We start from the raw sequence: 21312 nt of genomic DNA, 5'->3' as shown, positions 1-21312 counted from the left end.
GAAGGAATTACTGAGATGGAATTGACCAACAGGAAATGGGATCAAGAAGACGAAACCCCGCTGGGTCCTGGATCCGGGTGAAGCCGCGTGCCCCTGGGTCTGGGTGAGGCTGGGAACTGGGTCAGGGTGAGGCTGGGCCCCGGGTCCGGGTGAGGCCACGTGCCCCTGGGTCCGGGCGAGGCCATGCGCCCCTGGAGCCGGGTGAGCCCTGGGCCCCGGGTCCGGGCGAGGCCGTGGGCCCCTGGATCCGGGTGAGCCCTGGGCCCCGGGACCGGGCGAGGCCGCGGGCCCCTGGGTACGGGCGAGGCCATGCGCCCCTGGGTCCGGGTGAGGCTAAATCCTGGGTCTGGGCGAGACCGTGCGCCCCTGGGTCCGGGTGAGGCTGAATCCTGGGTCTGGGCGAGGCCGTGCGCCCCTGGAGCCGGGTGAGCCCTGGGCCCCGGGTCCGGGCGAGGCCGCGGGCCCCTGGAGCCGGGTGAGCCCTGGGCCCCGGGTCCGGGCGAGGCCGCGGGCCCCTGGAGCCGGGTGAGCCCTGGGCCCCGGGTCCGGGCGAGGCCGCGGGCCCCTGGAGCCGGGTGAGCCCTGGGCCCCGGGTCCGGGCGAGGCCGCGGGCCCCTGGAGCCGGGTGAGCCCTGGGCCCCGGGTCCGGGCGAGGCCGCGGGCCCCTGGAGCCGGGTGAGCCCTGGGCCCCGGGTCCGGGCGAGGCCGCGGGCCCCTGGAGCCGGGTGAGCCCTGGGCCCCGGGTCCGGGCGAGGCCGCGGGCCCCTGGAGCCGGGTGAGCCCTGGGCCCCGGGACCGGGCGAGGCCGCGGGCCCCTGGATCCGGGAGAGCCCTGGGCCCCGGGACCGGGCGAGGCCGCGGGCCCCTGGGTCCGGGCGAGGCCATGCGCCCCTGGGTCCGGGTGAGGCTAAATCCTGGGTCTGGGCGAGACCGTGCGCCCCTGGGTCCGGGTGAGGCTGAATCCTGGGTCCGGGCGAGGCCGTGCGCCCCTGGAGCCGGGTGAGCCCTGGGCCCCGGGTCCGGGCGAGGCCGCGGGCCCCTGGAGCCGGGTGAGCCCTGGGCCCCGGGTCCGGGCGAGGCCGCGGGCCCCTGGAGCCGGGTGAGCCCTGGGCCCCGGGTCCGGGCGAGGCCGCGGGCCCCTGGAGCCGGGTGAGCCCTGGGCCCCGGGTCCGGGCGAGGACGCGGGCCCCTGGAGCCGGGTGAGCCCTGGGCCCCGGGTCCGGGCGAGGCCGCGGGCCCCTGGAGCCGGGTGAGCCCTGGGCCCCGGGTCCTGGCGAGGCCGCGGGCCCCTGGAGCCGGGTGAGCCCTGGGCCCCGGGTCCGGGCGAGGCCGCGGGCCCCTGGAGCCGGGTGAGCCCTGGGCCCCGGGTCCGGGCGAGGCCGCGGGCCCCTGGAGCCGGGTGAGCCCTGGGCCCCGGGTCCGGGCGAGGCCGCGGGCCCCTGGAGCCGGGTGAGCCCTGGGCCCCGGGTCCGGGCGAGGCCGCGGGCCCCTGGAGCCGGGTGAGCCCTGGGCCCCGGGTCCGGGCGAGGCCGCGGGCCCCTGGAGCCGGGTGAGCCCTGGGCCCCGGGTCCGGGCGAGGCCGCGGGCCCCTGGAGCCGGGTGAGCCCTGGGCCCCGGGTCCGGGCGAGGCCGCGGGCCCCTGGAGCCGGGTGAGCCCTGGGCCCCGCGTCCGGGCGAGGCCGCGGGCCCCTGGAGCCGGGTGAGCCCTGGGCCCCGGGTCCGGGCGAGGCCGCGGGCCCCTGGAGCCGGGTGAGCCCTGGGCCCCGCGTCCGGGCGAGGCCGCGGGCCCCTGGAGCCGGGTGAGCCCTGGGCCCCGGGTCCGGGCGAGGCCGCGGGCCCCTGGAGCCGGGTGAGCCCTGGGCCCCGGGTCCGGGCGAGGCCGCGGGCCCCTGGAGCCGGGTGAGCCCTGGGCCCCGGGTCCGGGCGAGGCCGCGGGCCCCTGGAGCCGGGTGAGCCCTGGGCCCCGGGTCCGGGCGAGGCCGCGGGCCCCTGGAGCCGGGTGAGCCCTGGGCCCCGGGTCCGGGCGAGGCCGCGGGCCCCTGGAGCCGGGTGAGCCCTGGGCCCCGCGTCCGGGCGAGGCCGCGGGCCCCTGGAGCCGGGTGAGCCCTGGGCCCCGGGTCCGGGCGAGGCCGCGGGCCCCTGGAGCCGGGTGAGCCCTGGGCCCCGCGTCCGGGCGAGGCCGCGGGCCCCTGGAGCCGGGTGAGCCCTGGGCCCCGGGACCGGGCGAGGCCGCGGGCCCCTGGATCCGGGTGAGCCTGGCCCCGGGTCCAGGTGAGGCCGTGGGCCCCTGGATCCGGGTGAAGCAGTGCCCCTGGGTCCAGCCGAGACCAAACCAGAGGGAGTCGGACCTGCATTACCACCATTTGTCCACCATCCAGAGCTGAGGGGTCAGTGCCGACATGTACTCATAGGGAACCGGTGGACATTGATATTGGGTCTCAAAAGAACTGTTGGTCCAGAAAGAAACTCACTACAGACTGATTCATTTGCCTGTCAGCATAACTATTATTGCTCGTCGCACATTCAATTCTTATAAGTATATCTATAGTGACACATGATTTCGCTCATCTAGGGGAAATGATGAACAACATAGACTGATGAACAAGAACAGAACCAGAAACAAGGAGGCATCGATCGGACTATCGGGCCTCAGAGGGAGGATAGGGGAGGGTGGGGGGAGGGGGGAGAGATCAACCAAAGGTCTTGTGTGCATGCATATGAGCCTAACCAATGCTTAAGTTCAACAGAGGGTTGGGGCATCCAAGGGGAGGGGTGTGGGATGGGAATGGGGGGATGAGGACAAATATGTGACACCTTAATCAATAAAGAAATTAAAAAAAAAAAAAAAAAAAAAAAAAAAAAAAAAAACAGTACAACAGCAGATGGCAGGGTTGTTCCACTGACTCCCAACCCAGGAGGCAGACAGGAGGAATTTAAGAGCACTTTTCTGGACACTTGGAAATTCATGAACCCTTCAATGTTATCTGGTACCCAGTGTGTGGCAGGCAGGGTGAGTGTTCTTACCCCGAAGTTACAGAAGAGGAAGCCTTGGAGAGGTTCAATGACATAGAAATGACATACCCATCCTCAAGAATGCAAAGAGACTCTGACAAGCAAGGACTCAGAATGCCTGGGTGCAAATCCCAGCTATGCTACTTACTAGCTCTGGGACTGTGAGCAAGTAACCTCCATTTCCCTATTTGTAAAAGAGGTTAAGGCCAGATCTACAGGTATTGGGTTGTTGTAGGAATTAAATAAGATAATGCATGTGAAATGCTTAGGACAGTGTCTAGAGCAGAGTAAACATTTAATCAACGTGACCTATTACTGTAATTTTCATGGTTTCGATGGGGGTGTGGGTGAGAAAACGAGCACGATTTTCAGCCTCACAAAAAGCACTGTCATCAACCTATTACAACACCGCACCAGCCATTACACCACAGCTTCTGGTCGCCACGCAGCTCTGCGTTCCGTTTCTTCACTGGACTTTCCTGGAGTCACAAATTTAGCGGAAATGGTTTGTCGTCTGACGAAGTGATAACGGCTTTCTATCTGCACTGCCTCTTTTCTAGAGTACGGGCATGAGAAATCACGAAAGCTCCAATAGCCCGTGTTCACAATCCTGAGAGAGGAGGCCCTGAGCGGTTCCCAGGAGCCTCAAGAATGGTGGCTTTTCCCCTCTGATAATGCTGCTAGGAACCAGGTCAAGGAACAGAGTCGCAGGTAGCGGCCACAAAGACTAAGACAGGCAGCTTTTCCTTCCTCCCGCCACCCCTCCTCCGGGGCCCAACACCTCTGATGAGGGTGAAAGAACAATAGTCAGAAAACTTCTCAAGGTTCTCTGGTTTGCAAACATGCCAAGAGGCCAGGTCACCGTTCACAGCTCTCCCCTTTAACGTCAGTTACAGAACAACATGCAGTCCGGCTGCTTTCCCGGCCTCCCCCAATGAGAGGGAGCCAGTTCCAGAGAGCTTCAGAGAGAATGGCCCCAGCTCTGGAACCAGTGGCACTGCTCAAGGAAAGGGGAGGCCAGAGAAGTGTTAGAATCCAAACAGGCCTGTGGTAAAGGTTGAGGAGAGGAAGCAAGAGGCCTGGTCAGCCAGGTGTCCAGAGATCAGAGGGGTCCTGGCCAGGCGCCCAACTGCACCGGCACCATTATAGACTGGGCTGCTTCCAGGAGATCTGTCAGCTGGCCTCCACCGGACAGTTCGGGTTCGAGCCGGAAGTGGCTTCCTATTGTCCCAGGGACCTGACAAACTGGCGGAAGGCTGTGAGAGGCGGGATTAAGGATGTGGCTGCAGATGGAGGATAGGGTAGTGTAAGAAGAAGGGGAGGAGGGAGGAGTTGGGAGCCAAACCCCAGCAGTTTCTCCATTCAATATCCAGCCCCACCCTGTGATTAGGAAAACAAAGGTGTGGGGGGAGGGGAGAAGAAAAGTCATTTCCTTTATTGTAACTATAGCCCAGCTGGGTAAGAGCAAGGCTGAAAGGGAGTGGTGGAGAATGAATATCTTTGCGAGAATGAAGGGAGAGGGTCCTGCTAGAAACAGAGAATCACAGGTGAGCTGGGGTGGAAGACGTGTTAAAAGTCCATTCAGGCTGATGCTTCATGCTCCTCGTAACCCAGGTTACTTCTGGAGTCAGACAACACAGTCCTCTCTCCCATTTGGGCAAAAGTCAAGTGGGCTCCAAAGTAGCCTTTCTCCCCGGTGCAAATGACCAGGCTCTCAGTTTGTGAGGGAAGGCAGGCTCAGGAGTGGGGACATATGCTCCTTCAATAGTGCTGGATTAGGGGGAATCTGTCCTTGAGGCTACGCTATAAACAGCAGACAATCTGGATGCTCTACTTCCAGACTGAGGCATGATCTCTGCTTTAATTATGCAAGGGTAGCTCAAAGTTAACCTTAATCCCGGAGGTTCCACATCAGATGACAAATGAGTGTGTATGTAATAAGAAAAATAAATACATGAATGTTAAGTAGACACACACAATATAAAGTAACAGCTTCTGATTAAGAGTTTTCTATGTATCAGGTGCTATGCTAAGCACTTTTATATAGGGTTACCACATCTAACCTTCCCCAACAATTTTGTGGGATGAGTACCATTCTCTCTCTCTCTTTTTTTAAAAAAAATATATTTTTATTGATTTCAGAGAGTGACAGGGAGAGAGATAAAAACACCGATGAGAGAGAATTGCTGGTTGGCTGCTCCCTGCACTCCCCCTACTGGGGATCAAGCCCACAACGTGGGCAAGTGCCCTGAGCAGGAATCAAACCATGACCTCCTGGTTCATAGGTCGACGTTCAACCACTGAGCCAGCCACACCAGCTGGGCATGAGTATTATTCTTAGTCCCATTTTATAGATGAGGTGCCTGAAGCTCAGGGAAGTCACCTAAGGCCAGTTAATAAATTGCAAAGCCAGGATTTGAAATCAGACCGTCTCATCCATAGCCTGCACTCTTATCTACCATGGTAACGTGCCTTGCATGTTTATGCACATGTATTTGTGTGTGTGTGTCTCTCCTCACACACGGTTCTATCTAACAAGCTAGCATCTGATCAGACCTACAAATAACCCAAGACTTCAGTTCTAAGGCCAGGTCCTGTCATCCATGGCCTGTTTGTAGAACTCCTTTTTTGTCTTTTTGGTTTGAGGCCTCTCATCTCTTGATATGAAAGGGTTAATAGAGCATCATACAGTAGGTGGTCCCTTCTAGTTCTTAAGTTCTTTAGCTATAGGAGAATCCAAAACTCCAAAGATTAGCTTCCCTAATTTTTGGAGTTTTTGGTCTTGCTTATTTTGGACAGGAAATAGTCATACACATAGGAAAACAGCAAGGACAAATACGGCCGTATGGGTTCGATGCCAAGGCAAGTCCTGGCCTGGGAACTCAGGTTCTGATGTTGCTCTTTAGCCTCAGGTCTAAAACCAAAGGGCCGGCCCAAGGCTTTATCTATAAGGTCCTTGATGGCTCTGACATTCTGCTCCTGTCTCACTGAAAGGCAGAGTCAAGGTACAATCCACTTCCCCGAGAGCAAGCGGAGGAGGAACCCAGGCTATTAGATCCGGAGAAGACTGGAGAGCTCGGAGTTAGAGCTGAAAGGGCAGAAAATGCTGGTTCCCCTCCAACTCTTCCAGAGGCCGGAGCTCCCCGGGCTAACCCCCACGTAGTTCCCGGTGGAGGCAAGCGCTTAAAGGTCAATTAGATTACTTGATATCAGCACGTCTGTGGGTGCTGGAATTCAGAGTGCGTGGTGCCTGTCTAGTCTGTCTCATTCTGAGGATGTGAACACTCCCCACGGCTTCAGACCACGGGGCCACACATGCCCACCCAGCTTCCGAGGAGAAATGACTGCAGGCCAGGCACTGTTTTGTGCTCTGGAGGATGCAAAGACAAGCTCCCACTCTTGCGGATTCTAACCTCACAGGGGAGAGGAACGACCGTTCAGTGGGTGCCCTGGCCATGTATTATTTCAAGTCTGAGATAGATTCTTAACTTCTGTATTTTCCTGAGGAGAAAACGGAGCCTTGGACAGCAGGAACAAATCTGACTTTAAAGTTTCTGTTATTTTCAAGAAACTGAGCTGTCTTTGAACAATAAGAGCTACAATAAATTTAATAACAAAAAGCAGGAGAGGATAATCAGCAACCCCCAAGGAGCAGAAGACAGTAACCCAGTAGTCAGGACCTGACTAATAGTCACAAGGTCTGGCAAGCTAAAGATAACATCTTTTTACAATATATATACATATGTATATATTTTATTGTTTTCAGAGAGGAAGAGAGAGAGAGACATCAATGATGAATCATTGATAGGATGCCTCCTGCACGCCCTCCACTGGGGTTGAGTCCGAAACCGTTCATGTGCCCCAACCAGGAATTGAACCTTGACCTCCTGGTTCATAGGTCTACGTTCAACTACTGAGCCATGCTGGCTGGGCTAAAGATAACATCTTGACCTAAGTTATATTTCAGCTCCTGAGCCCTAAGGAGGAACAACCCCCTGCCTACTTTTCCATGAGACCAGACAGAGGGACCTAGAAAAGACCTCAGAACTGTCCTTAAGAGAAATGATTTATTACCCTTACTTCGCTTTTGACCAATCAGCTCCCAGCATGACCCCAATCCCTAACCCACAGGTGTCTTGTGATTTTGCCCTATATAATCTGTAACCTATATCCTATCGGGGAGTCGGGTCTTTAGAGCAACAGCTCCTCATCTCCATATTGCCCCATTCAATCTTAAAGCTATCTTTTTCTTTCTATACTACAAGCTCCTTTTCATTTCTTTGGGACAGTGTTCACAGACAGGCCCACTAAAAAAAATGCACATGCAACAAAAAACAAAAAGCAGGAAACGAGGCGGGCAGCCTGCTGTGAAGAAGAGCTGGCTTTGCCAACTGCCCGCAAAACAACCCTGAGGCACCTGCATAATCAGAAGTGTAGGCATGGGCCTCAGTTTCCTCACCTCAACGGTGAGGGTGGCCCTGGCCAGGTAGCTCAGTTGATTAGAGCATCATCCTGATATACCAAGGTTTCGGGTTCAATCTCTGGTCAGGGCACATACAAGAATCAACCAATAAATGCATAAACAAGTAAAAAAATGGATGTGTGTGTGTGTGTGTGTGTATCAAATCAATCAATAAAAACGTTTTTATTCAAGTGAGAATACTGGGACTCCCTGGAAAGACTTCCTCTCATCCCCCCACCACCTCTAGCTGCACCTGGCACATTTGTGGCTCTTCCACCTTCACCTTGGCACATCCCTCCCCACCCCTCACCCACTGAAAAGGAAACTTCCAAATCAAAAGCTTGTTTCTGTATATTCCAGAAAATGGAATAGTTCCTAGCCTGTAATGCACTGGCAAGACAGGAGGATAGACCCACTTACCTGAAGCAAGAGCTGTGCCAGGCTTCGTTGACAGTCCTGTACAACCTCTGGCTTGGAGCAACATGGTCCCCACAGCCCCGACACCTCCAGGCATCCTCACCTGCACACAAAACCAAGGGGGAGGGAGGTTCAGAGGCCGGAAGTACCAAGGATGAAGGGACACTGACTCCTACTGTGTGGAATAAGACTCAGCGAACAGATTCTCATATTGAAAGGGTTAACCCAATGTTCGGCCAGATGCACAGTTCCCTTTTCTACACGCTCTCGGGAAGCACTGCCTGCTCATCTCCCCAGGGAGAGGGAATTCGTTTTAAAAAATGGTTCTGATTGTTCCTTTTTCTACTGAAACAAAACCTGCTTTTTCTGGATGTGTCAGTCCTTGCTTATAGTTCTGAGCAGATGAAATGAACAAGGTCTTTTTCTTTTTGGATCAGCCTTTCCTACAACTATTCTTTTTTTTTTTTTAATATATTTTATTGATTTTTTACAGAGAGGAAGAGAGAGGGATAGAGAGCTAGAAACATCGATCAGCTGCCTCTTGCACACCCCCCACTGGGGATGTGCCCGCAACCAAGGTACATGCCCTTGACCGGAATCGAACCTGGGACCCTTGAGTCCGCAGGCCGACGCTCTATCCACTGAGCCAAACCGGTTTCGGCCTTTCCTACAACTATTCTTAACCAGCACCCAGAAACGTCTCCTTTCTAGGTTGATCATGGTATTGCCTTTGTCTGTTCCTCCAAAGCCCTGGTTGTGCAGATTTCCCATCACCTGGTCCAGGAGCTCCCTCATTCAACCAACTGCATGGGTCCTCTCGTTGGACCCATGGGTCCTCGCCAAGCTCTATGTTGGAGACGGTTGGATAACGTCATCCCTGCTCCACTGGGATGTACATCCACTGGGAAAAGGAACATCCTTCCACATAGTCATTTTCCACTTAGATGCCCTTTCAGGAGTAGAAGAAAGTGTTATTTTAGTTCGGAGAAAGATGTTATAGTATAGAAGGGAAAGAATAAACATTTAATGAATGCCTCCTATACGCCAAGAATTATGGCAGGCGCTTTCTCATTTAATTCTCAAAAGAATCCCGTGAGGCAGCGGTCATTACACTCATTGAATGGATGGGAGAATTGAAACTTGGGGCCACGGGTGACAGGCCACGGGGCAGATCTAGTATCCCAACCCAGGTCTGGCTCATCGGAAAGCCCACGCTCTTTCCGCCCCACCATGTTAATTCCTCCTCGTTCCACTTAGGGGAGCCAGGAGAGTCTTTGCAGGGGAAGCGGACACTTGAGCCGAGCCTTGAAAGATGGGGAAGATTTACCAAAGGCTGAGAGAGGGTGGGGAAGGGCTGTGCAGGCTGAGGTATTAGTGTGGACAATAGCAGAACTGGTCCATGTCCCTCCAAAAAAGGACAAAACACAATACGCCTGGTGTGGCTCAGCTGCCAACTTCTTGAAATAAAGAGGGCAGCTGAGATCAAGCCGTGGTACCTTACTGAGCCCTAGAAAGCGGGACAAGGTTGTTACAAGACTCCCTTGTGCTCTCTGTGTGTGCAGCTTTGTTCTCTCTGGGTAACTCCAGACTGCCACAGGCACAGGGGCCATAAATAGACAATGCCCGGCTCCGGGCATTTCAAGATTGGTCAGGAGCATTGGGGGCAGCCAGGGCCTCGACAGCTGTCCTCATAGCCCAGAGGAGAACTGAACTCACTGGCAGAAGGCTTTAGAACCCTTCCCCACCTGCTCCTTTCCTCCAGTTCCCGGTGATGGGATATACAGGCCCATCGCCTCCAGGATCTCAACTTCTCAGACTCTCCTGAGGGGCCTTTTTGGTCTTTGGGTGGTAGAGGCCAGAGAGCGCACCATCACCCTCACAGACCCCAAAGCAGAAAGTCTGAGAGACTCATTCAAATGAGTTACGGACGGGGGATGGCGGGGGGGGCGGGGGAGGGGTGAGAAAGGGAACTGGTGAAGGAGGGTTTTGGATGAACACAGACATCCAAAGGAACCTCCCACGTTCTGGAGGTACGAGCTGGAAACATTTCTGGAACAATTACGTGGAAGGGCTTTGAGAACTGCCGCCCCACCCCAGCAAACCTCATTATGTTAAGCCACACCTTGCTTCTTGTTTTTAATTTTTAACCCAAAAGTAATAGTCTCTAACCTGACCACCCACTGACTCAACAATTCAGTATCTTGGCTCGGAATGACTTCTGGCTGTTCCCAAAATGCAAAAAGGACCAGGACTTTGCATGATGAGGATCTTCGAGAGAGAACTTGTTATTGCTACACCCTCCAGAGCCCGCCCTGCTTTCCCCAGTCTGGAGGAATTCAAAGCCATTTAACACTTAAGTAGCACCTGCTCTGTGCTAGGCACTACGGGCACAAAAGTCAAGATTTCTCTAACAACAACAACAACAACAACGAAGACCTCTGCTCCCTCCTCTCATGTTTACCTGGCTTCACCTCCCAAATGTCTCTCCAATCCTTCCCTGCCCTTCGCCGCAGCAGCCGAGTGCAGGTCTTTGGCTTCTCTTCCCCTGTGTGCAGCCGGTTTATCCCGACTACCCGATGTCTCCAGAGCAAAGGCTCAACTTAGCGGGCACTGCTGTTCTGCGTTCCATCCTATTCCCCCCCTCGGGAGATGTGCACTTTCAGCGATCTCCACCATCACTCCTTTCTCCATTAGCTCCTTCCAATGATCACTTACACAAGTTCAAGTCTTCACCATTAAAAAATAAATAAAAAAATGTAGATCCCGCCTTAACGGGTTTGGCTCAGTGGATAGAGCATCGGCCTGCAGGCTGAAGAGTCCTAGGTTCAATTCTGGTCAAGGGCACATGCCTGGGTTGTGGCTTGATCCTCACCAGGAGGCAGCCATCAACGATTCTCTCTCATCATTGATGTTTCTCTCTCTCCCTCTGAAATCAATAAAAATATATTTTTTAAAGTGGATCCCATTTTCTCCTCTATCTACCATATTCGCTTTCCTCTTCACAGCCACACACATTAAAAAGCTGTCTACACAAAACTGCCCTCATTTCCTCACTTCCTACTTACCGCACAAACCGCCACAACCTGACTTCCACCTCCACCATTTCTCAGAAACTGTCTCACCAAAGTCAACAGTGACCGCTTATTGCTAAATCCAGTGGACACGCTTCAGTCATTCTTTAAGCAAATATTTACTGCATGCCACCTATGTGTCTAACACTGTGCTGCAAAAAAAAGTGAGATTAAGCAGCAGATATCGAACAATAACATAATTATTTTCATTATGATTGGGGCAAGTGGTGTGAAGACCATATCAAGTTCTTAACTAGGAAAACGGGGTTAGGGTAGAGCAAACAAATATTCCTCCAGGGAGCAATTTCCAAGCTGAGCTCTAAAGAATGAATATAAATTATGGAGGCAATGCAAAAAAGGAGGAGGGAAGGATTACATTGGAGACTGGGACGTGCAAAGGTCCTGAGGCAGGAACACCGACTCCTCACACATCATTACAGTTGGCTCTTGTTAGTTCTGAAGGACTGAGGGAACCAAGACCTGCCCCTGGCCTACCACAGTCCCTCATTAACGTTTTCTTTTCTCATTCACATTTATGGAGGGAACGAATGGCCCTCCACAAAGTGGCCCCAAAGAAGCTTTATTTCTCATCATCCCTTACGAAGGGGTGCTCTAGTCACATCTTGACCTATTTTCTACTCCTGCCACTCACATTCATGTTCTTGCATCCTAACATTCACACCTCAAGGCTTCCTGTGTTCGGAATACTTTACCAACCTTTCCCCCTTAATCAAACTTCTATCCTTCCGTGGTGGTCCCCCAAAGGCAGGCAGAGTTTGTTTCATGTTGCCTATACCTATTCTATATGATTGGTTCTGTAATTACAGTGCATTTTGTTTTTCTGTCTCCCTCAGCTCCTCCCTCTCTGTCCCCTTCCCTCCAGCTCAAAGGGGCAAAGATCACATTTTGAAGATCTTTAGATCTCCAGGGCCCAGCATAAAGCCTGGGACAGTACAGACAACCCTTTGTGTGGCGAATCCAACTGAAAAGTTGTACCCACCTGTCAACTATAAAGGTACGTTCTAAAGATAAGCTCCAATGGTCAACAGGGATGATTTCACTGGAATAACTGCTCTGAGCCCTAGCTGGTTTGGCTCAGTGGATAGAGCGTTGGCCTGAGGACTGAAAGGTCCTAGGTTCGATTCCAGTCAAGGGCACATGCCTGGGTTGTGGGCTCCATCCCCAGTGCAGGAGGCAGCCGATCAATGACTCTCTCATCCTTGATGTTTCTATCTCTCTTTCCCTCTCCCTTCCTTTCTGAAAATCAATAGAAATATATTTTCAAAAATAGAAATAAGTAAGTGCTCTGACTCCCAGGGTGACTACCTACAGGTGAAGTCTTATCAGATTGTACTCGAGCAAAGATATTTACCCAGAGCCTTTGACCTCCCGAGCCCAAACACTCATCAAGAGAATACTCTTGGAATTTTCAGCTCCCTTGCAGCCCTGAAAGTCGACGATCCTAACTCTTTTACAACCTTTATTCTAGGAAATGTAAGATAAATATAATAACACAACGTTTATGGAGAGTCCCGTGAGGCCGAATGGAAGACCGGTCCAGATTCCAGTCCAGTCGGCCTGGGACATTCTTCGGTGGTCGGCAAACTGCGGCTCGCGAGCCACATGCAGCTCTTTGGCCCCTTGAGTGTGGCTCTTCCACAAAATACCACGGCCTGGGCGAGTCTATTTTGAAGAAGTGGCATTAGAAGAAGTTTAAGTTTAAAAAATTTGGCTCTCAAAAGAAATTTCAGTTGTTGTACTGTTGATATTTGGCTCTGTTGACGAATGAGTTTGCCGATCACTGCTAGGAAAATACGTCATTGTACCAGGCTGTTCACCCGCTCCTTTTATTGTGTTTGCCTCTCATATTTGCAGACTTATCAATAGTGGCTACTGATTGTCAGAGTCCAGAAAGGAAGCTTAAGTAAATGTCCCCAGCAGCCTCAAACAATAAGGAGGGGGGGAGGGCTTATTAGGTGCTTAATAATCAGAAAACTGTGCCTTGATTATGGGAACTTGTTGCTTTTAGGAAGTGGTAAATGTATCATGCAAACAAGGTTAAAAATGGCAACAAATGGCTCATTACAGAGGGTCTTACCTTCCGGACCTTTTGGATACTGGTATAAAATATATTCAGTTTACATACACCTCTCTCTCCCAACTTAATAAATAATTGGTGATGTGCCCCTCTAACAATCTGTGAATCCATGGGCAGGCACTAGGATGGCAGGATGGTTAAGGTTGGAATGGCCTTTAAAAATCCTCTACTCTAATCCAACCCTTTCATTTTTTTTCTGGAAGAAAAATGGGCTTAGAGAAGGAGAATCACGTTTCCTAACCATCAGAAAACGGGTCTGGGAGGGGCTCAAAAGGGTCTGAGGCTACCAGATCAGTTGCAGTTTTATTCCCCTTGCAGCCTCAGACAAGGTAAGACTTGCTCGAGACCACACAGTCATTCAGCGGCAGGGCTCGGCCCGGTACCCCAGCTCAGGGGCAGTGCCAGTTCCCACAAGACCCTCACATTCACCTTAATCTTGGTCTGAGAGCTGGGCTTCTGCAAACTAGTCCCTTTCAGACTTCCAAGTGGTGAGAAATCCCCGAGGCCGGAGAGCTCACGAGACCAGAAAGCCTGGCCTGAACCAACATGCACAGATCCGATCCTTTCATTTGAGAAAAACCTTTGGTGCTTCTCATATTCCACTAAACAATGAGAACCAGGAACAACACCCAGCCAATTCAGGGCAGCACAAAACAACAAGCAGGGTAACCGCTGTGCCCCCCCCCCCCCCCCCCCCGGAACTGGCCGGTCAGCTGTATAAACCCCACTCGTTCCGGGATACAGCAGGAAAGCAGAGAGGCAGGGGCAGCCACCGGTGGGGAACGGCCGAGAGAGAAAACACCCCATTTTCATGCTACCAACGGGAAAGACTTAACAGTAATGATGAACGTTTCTCTGGATACTCTCCCGTCTCCCAAAGGGTTTTCCTCCTCCCTACCTTACCAATATTGCCCAAGGGAGTGTCTAAGGGAAAAAAAGATTAGATGATTTATTATTATTATTATTTTTTTAAGGAGCTCCTGCACTTCTCTGGACCTGAGAGTCTTCCCTCATAAAAGGATGATTGATTCGAATGATTCCTCGGGCTCTGAGAGCCTGCGGCACCAAACCAGGGGCCTCTCGTGGTTCAGGTGAAGAAGGCACAGACAGGCATCTCAGAAGGTTTCGTTCTTGCTGCTGTTCTCGTCGGCCCTTTCGCTTATTAGGGGACGTGTGTAAGGGGTCGAGCAGAAGAACTGGACTTAGACCCAGGTTGGAAACTTGGCTGTGTCCCTAGGCAAACCATTGAACCTCTCTGAGCCTGTCTCTTAATCCCTAAAAAGAGGGTTAACAAGAGGGTTACGAGAAAGAATGACATAAAGTATGTGAAAATACCTCCCACACTTGCCGGGCACTTAGCTGGCAACTGAATTGTGAGCAGCTTTTCTTCCGTCTTCCCTGTATATTTAGGGGCTTGGCCGGGCAAAAGGCTGAGCTGACAACACTAACGGCCAAACGCTGAAGGGAATGTTTTCAGAACAAATTCAGAAAATGTTTTCTACGTGCCCATGTGCAAGACACCGACTAGGGCACACACTGCGGGGGGCCCTTGGTGAGTACTCCTGGGGTGTGAGGGACAAAGGTATGCAGAAATAACCCCTGTCAGAGAGGGACGAACCAGGTGCTGGCGGGCAGGGCAAGCTTGGTGGAGGAATAAGATACTGGGTAGAGAAACAAACAAGACAGATGGTTCTTGTGGCTTTTGGGCCACTCAGGTTCTCCCTCCCAACCACACGTTTACTGAGCTGTGAGTGAGTTGGCAATTTCTTATCTGGAGGAAGGCCTACAAAGAATCTCTATCAGAGAACCGATTAACCAATGCATCTATTCCCAGACAGCAGTTCTCTACCCATTATCAATGATGGGGGGTAGGGTGGGGGGGGGGGAGAATCCCAACTACTTTGAGTCCTTATTATGTGCCAGGCAGTGTCCTAAGCCCTGTGCAAGCATGAATTAATCGAATATAAAGGTCCCTTGAGGTAAGGACTAGTATTGAAGAACTATTATCGTTCCCATTTTACTACAGAGGAAACGAAAATGCTCAATTAACAAGTGTTAGAGCTGGGATGAGACCACAGGTCTGCTAACTCCCAAGTCTATGTACTTGACTACATTTTAGACTTTCTTTCCCGAAAAATAAATTATAAGTAGGAGCTGCCGAAACAGAATCAATCCCAGGATGGACGCTCAAGGTACACTTGAATAGAACCAAGCAATGGTTTCATGTGCTAGCTACCGTTGGATATAAATTAATAGGTAAAAAAAAAAATCTAATTCTTGCTACTGTATAAAGAAAGGTCAAGAGTAAGAAAAAGGATAAACATGTAAGAGACTGCTACAGCTGCAGGTCTTCTCACTGAAATGCTAAAGCGATGCCCCACCGCTCGCTAATTTGTTCCTGAAACTTAGCCCCCTCCAGGCTGTCCTGATCAGAAGCTAGCCCTGCGCTGGGAATCAACCCAGCCTCCAAAAGATGCATCCATGTGGAGAGTTTAATGCAGCCCCTTGAACATGATGGGTTTCTATGCAGCTTTAAAACCTTATAGTCTTCTTGAACCCTACCTGGACCCCTCCATCACATATCCAGAGCTATTCAAGTCACCCTGCCCTGCCCCTGACATGAGGCATTTCCTACTGGTCAGTGCCTTCTTCTCCATTCCTATCACTAGCACCCCAGCTCAGGGCCCACTGGATCCACCTCCAGATCAGTGCCCGTCCTTATTCTTGTCCAATTCATTCTGCCTATCACATGCCAGATTGATAGTTTAAAAACCAATGCCCTAATCATGACTCTTCCTACCTCTAAACCTATGGTCTCTACTGTAGACTGGAAAATTCCACAAGCCTAGCATTAAAACACTCCAGTCTGGATTCAGCCACCCTCCCAGCCTTACCTTCCACTTCCCATGACTCCCCCACCTCCCCATCCTTGCCTCTGCCACATGGATCAATTCACCATCCTTTGTGAAGACCTTGAAACTTGCCCTGCTTTGACTCCTACTCCAGTTTCTTTCCCACCAGGATACTAACTCCCCCCACCCTTTTTTAAAAAATATGTTTTTACTGATTTCAGAGAGGAAGGAAGAGGGAGAGAGAGATGGAAACATCAATGATGAGAATCACTGATTGGCTGCCTCCTGCATGCCCCCTACTGGGGATCGAGCCCTCAACCCAGGCATGTGCCCTTGACTGGAATCGAACCTGGGACCCTTCAGTTCACAGGCTGACGCTCTAACCACTGAGCCAAACCAGTTAGGACAACCCCCCGCCCCAACCCCTTTTTTAAGACTTCTCAATCTCGCCGAAACCGGTTTGGCTCAGTGGATAGAGCGTCGGCCTGCGGACTCAAGGGTCCCGGGTTCGATTCCGGTCAAGGGCATGTACCTTGGTTGCGGGCACATCCCCAGTAGGGGGTGTGCAAGAGGCAGCTGATCGATGTTTCTAGCTCTCTATCCCTCTCTCTTCCTCTCTGCAAAAAATCAATAAAATATATTTTAAAAAAAAAAAAAAAGACTTCTCAATCTTACCTCCTTAAAGAAGCATTCCCTAACCAGATCTGGTAGCCATTCTGGAGACCTTGCTGGTCTTCAAATATGCCAAGCACACTCCTGGCTTAGGGCCTTGACTCGTTCTTTTATTCCGTCTAAAATGTTCTTCCCCCGGATGTTCAAATGGCTCAAGTCCTTGCTTCCTTTCTCTGCTCAGATGTCACTGACCAGAGAGGCTTCCCTGACCTCCCACCGCTCCTATGTCCTTATCTTACTTGATTTCTCTTCGGAGCATTTATCCCTGACCTGTGATATTCATATAGTTCATTATTGTCCATCTCTCCCCACCAGAACACGGGGGAATGGATTTCGTCTATTTCGTCCCCTAAGTACCCCCCAGGGCCTAGAAGTGCTTGGCAGACAGTAGGAATTCAATATATATTTATAGAATCACCTCTGAAATGCCATAATGTGATCACATACAGGCTTTATATAGCTTGTCTCTTCTTTTTCCCCAGAGAAAAGGGGGTCTGGGGACAAGTTCAGGGGTTTGCCAGGGCCCTGGTTGCAAGCCTCCGGGGGTGCCTTAGAGTTGAGGAGATGATGCCTGTGGGGGAGGGGAAAGGCATGCTCCTGGGAGGGAGCTTGCGCTATACAGCTTGTCACGATTTGTCTGTGTGTGTTTTTTCCCCTTCATTACGCTAAGCAGACAGGGAATTTCTCAAAGGCACAAATCACATATTTATTTCTACAAATATTTGTTAAGGGCTCACGGCGTGCCAGACTCTGCGTGTCTCCAGCAGCCTGGAATATTACAAAGGGAAGAGGTAAGTCCTAGGTCAGTCTTGGCTCTGCCGCTAGTGGAGTGACCCTGGACAGATGCATTTTCATCCCTGAGCCTCAGTTTCCTCCTCTGTAAAACGAGGAGAGTTACACGATCTCTAGCTCTCCCCGGCTCTAGCATCTGTTAAAGTGTAGGCGAGGTAACACTTGTCCCGGCCCAGTGCCTGGGGCATCGCAGGCACTCCGTAAATATTGGATTTCGTCGTTGCTGCTTCTCCTGTTACTCAGCAGTCAGAGTTGTCTTGAGACAGCCTGGCCAGAACCAGGGAAGGTGAAGTCCCACTTCCTTCTCTGACGCCCCGTGAAGCTCGTTCTGGTGTTTGTGAGAGAGAGAGGATGAAGCACTCCATTTCAAGCTGGGAAATATGAACTCCGGCCACCGCCTCTTAGCTGGCGATGGAACCTGGAGGTGGTTTCTGCGCCGTAGTCTCCTCGCCCATAAAAAAGCCAGACTGGCTTTCTCTCAGCTCTTCAAAGGTACTCCATGCCTTCCTGCCTCGGGGCCTTTTTACGCTGTCCCTTCTGCCTGGAATGTCCTGTGCCCTTCCTTCGCTGGACAAATTTCTACGGAGTCTCAGGGGGGAGCATCAACTTGCTTTTTAAAGAGAAGCATTCCCCAGCCACTCTCCTCAGCCCAGGTGCATGCTAATCACCTCGTTGTGCAACTTCAGTTATTGTAGCACGTATCTCCATTGCTACCTCGATTACTTACTGTCCACCTCTAGGACTGTCAGCACCACAAGGCCAGGCCCGTGTCTGTGTACTTCATCATATGCTCCCCCGTGCTTGGCTGAGCGCATGCATGGCACAGAAACAGCCAGCAAGTATTCTGACGGCAGAACGTGTAAAGGAATGCACCAGAGGCTTTTCGTTCACTCAGAGGAAACCTAACCGACACGTGCACGCCAAGATCTTTCGCTCGTTTTTAAGAATCGAGGTGCAAGACAGGGAACCTATGTCACACAGAGGTTAGAAAAAGTCATAGAAAACCATCTGAGCCCTAGCCGGCTTAGCTCAGAGGACAGAGCACTGGCCTGCAGACGGAAGGGTCCCAGGTTCCATTCCGGTCCAGGGCAAGCAGCTCAGTTGCAGGCTTGATCCCCAGCCCTGGTCAGGGGTGCATACAGTCAGGGGTGCATGCGGGAGGCAACATATGGATGTGTCTCTCTCATATCGATGTTACTCTATCTGTCCCTCCCCCTCCCTTCCACTCTCTCTAAAAATCAATGGAAAAGTATCCTCCAGTGAGGATTAACAATAAAACAGATCCCCAAGTTTTAAAACAAAATATCTTTTTAAAAAAAGGAAATAAATAAAATCATTTGAGTTGAAGAACTCTGACATCTAAAAAAAGAAAAGAAATGAAACGGACAGGGTGCATTCCCTCCCCCCCCCCCCTCTCTCTAGAAGCCAATTATCAAGAATGAGGAGAAACCCCCGGCTCCCACGGTGAGGAAGTGACCCACCGGGCGGCCTGGTCCTTGCATTCAGGATGGAGGAAGTGACTGTCCACGGGCTGAAAGCCAGGAAGTGGGGGGCAGACATGCAGGACAAGCTCCCGCCTCCACTGTTCCCTCCTGCCGCCTCTAGAAAGCTTCTGGACGCTGACCCTGGGCGACCTGGAGGCCGGGCCACCCACTCAGGTGGCTGGGAAACCCGGGCAGCGCAAGTCCCTGGTGCAGGGGGACAGGGAGGGGGGCAGGAAGCTGCAGGGTGGTGTGTGAGGGGACTGCGGGGGGGGGGGGGGGACAGGCAGGCGGTGCTGCAGGCCCAGTACCCCTTCACCTTTCACCCTTGACGACTCTTCCCTCCAGGAGGTGTTTGGCCACATGTCCTGTCTTAGGCTAAGGGGGAACCCCGAGCCCCAGGGGGCCCCCCCTTCCCCAGGGAGGATGCTCCAGTCCCCTTCCCGCCAATCCGTGCCTTAACCCCCAAGGGAAGCCCCACTCCCCTGTTTCCTGCAAGGAGCCCCAGGCGCCGGCGGCGAGAAGCTTGGAGCTCCTCCATTTCCCACAGAAAACCCAGACCCCGGGGTAACTTTCCATCCCCTCTTAACTGCCCCGAACCCCCAGATTCCCGTACTCCCCACACCCCACAAACCCCCCACTCCACGGGAACCCAGGCCCCTCGGCTTCCTCTGAAAGGTGTGAACTTGGGGACCTGCGGAGCCAGCACCCCTTCCCCCGGGGTCCTCCACCCGCGGCAGCCGCCCCACCCGCCCGCCTGCCCCGGGGAGCCCTCCGTCTCCAGCGCCCCGAGTCCCCCAGTCCCACCACCTCCGGGTCTTCGGGGAGCGCTGTGCTCGCCCCCCCAATTCTCCTGCTAAGGAGCCCGAACGAACGCATGGGGGTCCCCTCAGCCCGAACCCCCGAGAGGCTCCCCTCAGGCGCCCGGGCCCGGCTGCCGAGAGAGACGCGGACAGGACGGCGCGGCCCTTCTTACCCGCCGGCGCGGCCATGGTCCCGGGGCGCGGAAGTGCGGAGGAAGGGGCGGGGGCCGCAGCCGCTCTTCTCCGCGCCCGCTGTCGCCTCAGGCGCGGGAGGACCTTGGCCCCGGGCGCGAGCAGGATGCACCGCCTACGGCGCCCCGGGTGGACCAAACCGCACCTGGCACCCGGGCCCGCCCGCCGATGCCCCGCCCCACGCAGGCCCCGCCCGCACTGGCCCCGCCCCGCACTGGCCCCGCCCCCTGGCTCGGAGGCGGCCCTAGCGCCCCCTAGTGCGAGCGGCTCCCTCCGTGGGTGCCGGAGCCGGTAAAGATGATGCAGCGTGCTCGGGCGGGAGGCCTCAACAGAGGACTCAGCCCATTTTACAGATGGGGACTGCTGAGGACCAGGGGATACTGTCGTTCGACTACCTCGAAATGGCACAGCTCACGAGGAGCTGAGCTGGGTTGGGAACCCAGGACTCCTGACTCTCAAACACTCCTGGAATCAAGAATAGGAATAAGGAGAAAATAGGTCTACCCCATACACGAGCTTTGGGGAGGGGGGTTAAGCGTGGACTTTCTTTAGAAGCTTCCAGTTCAGAGAAGCCACTTCTCTGCGCCACTCTGGATAAACAGACACCCAGTAGATAATGAGGGTGGGTGCAACCACCACTCCGGGGTCAGGTCCTTAGCCAGACCCAAGAGGGATAGAAATGAACTCAGCACATCCGAGCTCCCCATTTTTTTCAAGGCAAACCAAAAATCCAGATGTTTAGGTGAAACTTTCCACTTTTTTAAAATGTTGGGAACATGAAGTTCTACAAACGCCATGTAGGCCAAAGGAAACACACCTGTCTACTGGATCTGTCCTGCAGGCTCCTCTTTTTGGAGGAGAGAGCACTGGACCAGGAGTTAGGACGGCAGACTGGCTTCTGGCAGCTGCTAGCTGGCTGAGGGGCCTTGAGAACCACTGAGCCACGCTACTAATCAACTTGATCACTATGAGGTCAAAGTGTAAGTGGGAGAAAAGAGCTCCATTCTGAGGGATGACCTGTAGCTCTAGCACAGTGGTCGGCAAACTCATTAGTCAACAGAGCCAAATATCAACAGTACAACGATTGAAATTTCTTTGGAGAGCCAGATTTTTTAAACTTAAACTTCTTCTAACGCCACTTCTTCAAAATAGACTCGCCCAGGCCGTGGTATTTTGTGGTAGAGCCACACTCAAGGGGCCGAAGAGCCGCATGTGGCTCGCGAGTCGCGGTTTGCCGACCACGGTGGCTCTAGTGTGCTGGGAAGCCTGAGGCTGGGCCAGGTTTGTGACCTCACCATCTTCCATCTCCCGTTCTGCTACCGAGGAGCTTCCGCGGAGCGGCACACCTGTGCTGGGGCAGGCCACCTGCCCTGCCACAGAGCATGCAGAAAGCTGCTGACCGTGAGTCATGTCTGTCCCCCGGCTCTGATGGGCCACGAGCTGAGCTCCGTGTGGCAGCC

General features: G+C 53.2%; 1 protein-coding gene across 1 annotated transcript in view; it reads right to left on the bottom strand.

Moving 5' to 3' along the window:
* The window catches only part of LIMK2 (LIM domain kinase 2), a 58044-nt gene extending 38054 nt beyond the window's left edge, over positions 1-19990 (bottom strand). The window contains exons 1-2 of the mRNA XM_079762692.1: positions 19834-19990; positions 7895-7994 (exon numbers count right to left, since the gene is read on the bottom strand). Of these exons, the coding sequence (XP_079618818.1) occupies positions 7895-7994; positions 19834-19849 (116 nt within the window). The 5' untranslated portion in view covers positions 19850-19990. The remainder of the gene's footprint in view (positions 1-7894; positions 7995-19833) is intronic.
* Between the last annotated feature and the right edge of the window lie 1322 nt (positions 19991-21312).

The sequence above is a fragment of the Cnephaeus nilssonii genome, assembly GCF_951640355.1.
Source record: "Cnephaeus nilssonii genome assembly, chromosome: 22".
Classification (NCBI taxonomy): Eukaryota; Metazoa; Chordata; class Mammalia; order Chiroptera; family Vespertilionidae; genus Cnephaeus; species Cnephaeus nilssonii.
This window is presented reverse-complemented; position numbering and strand designations above follow the sequence as displayed.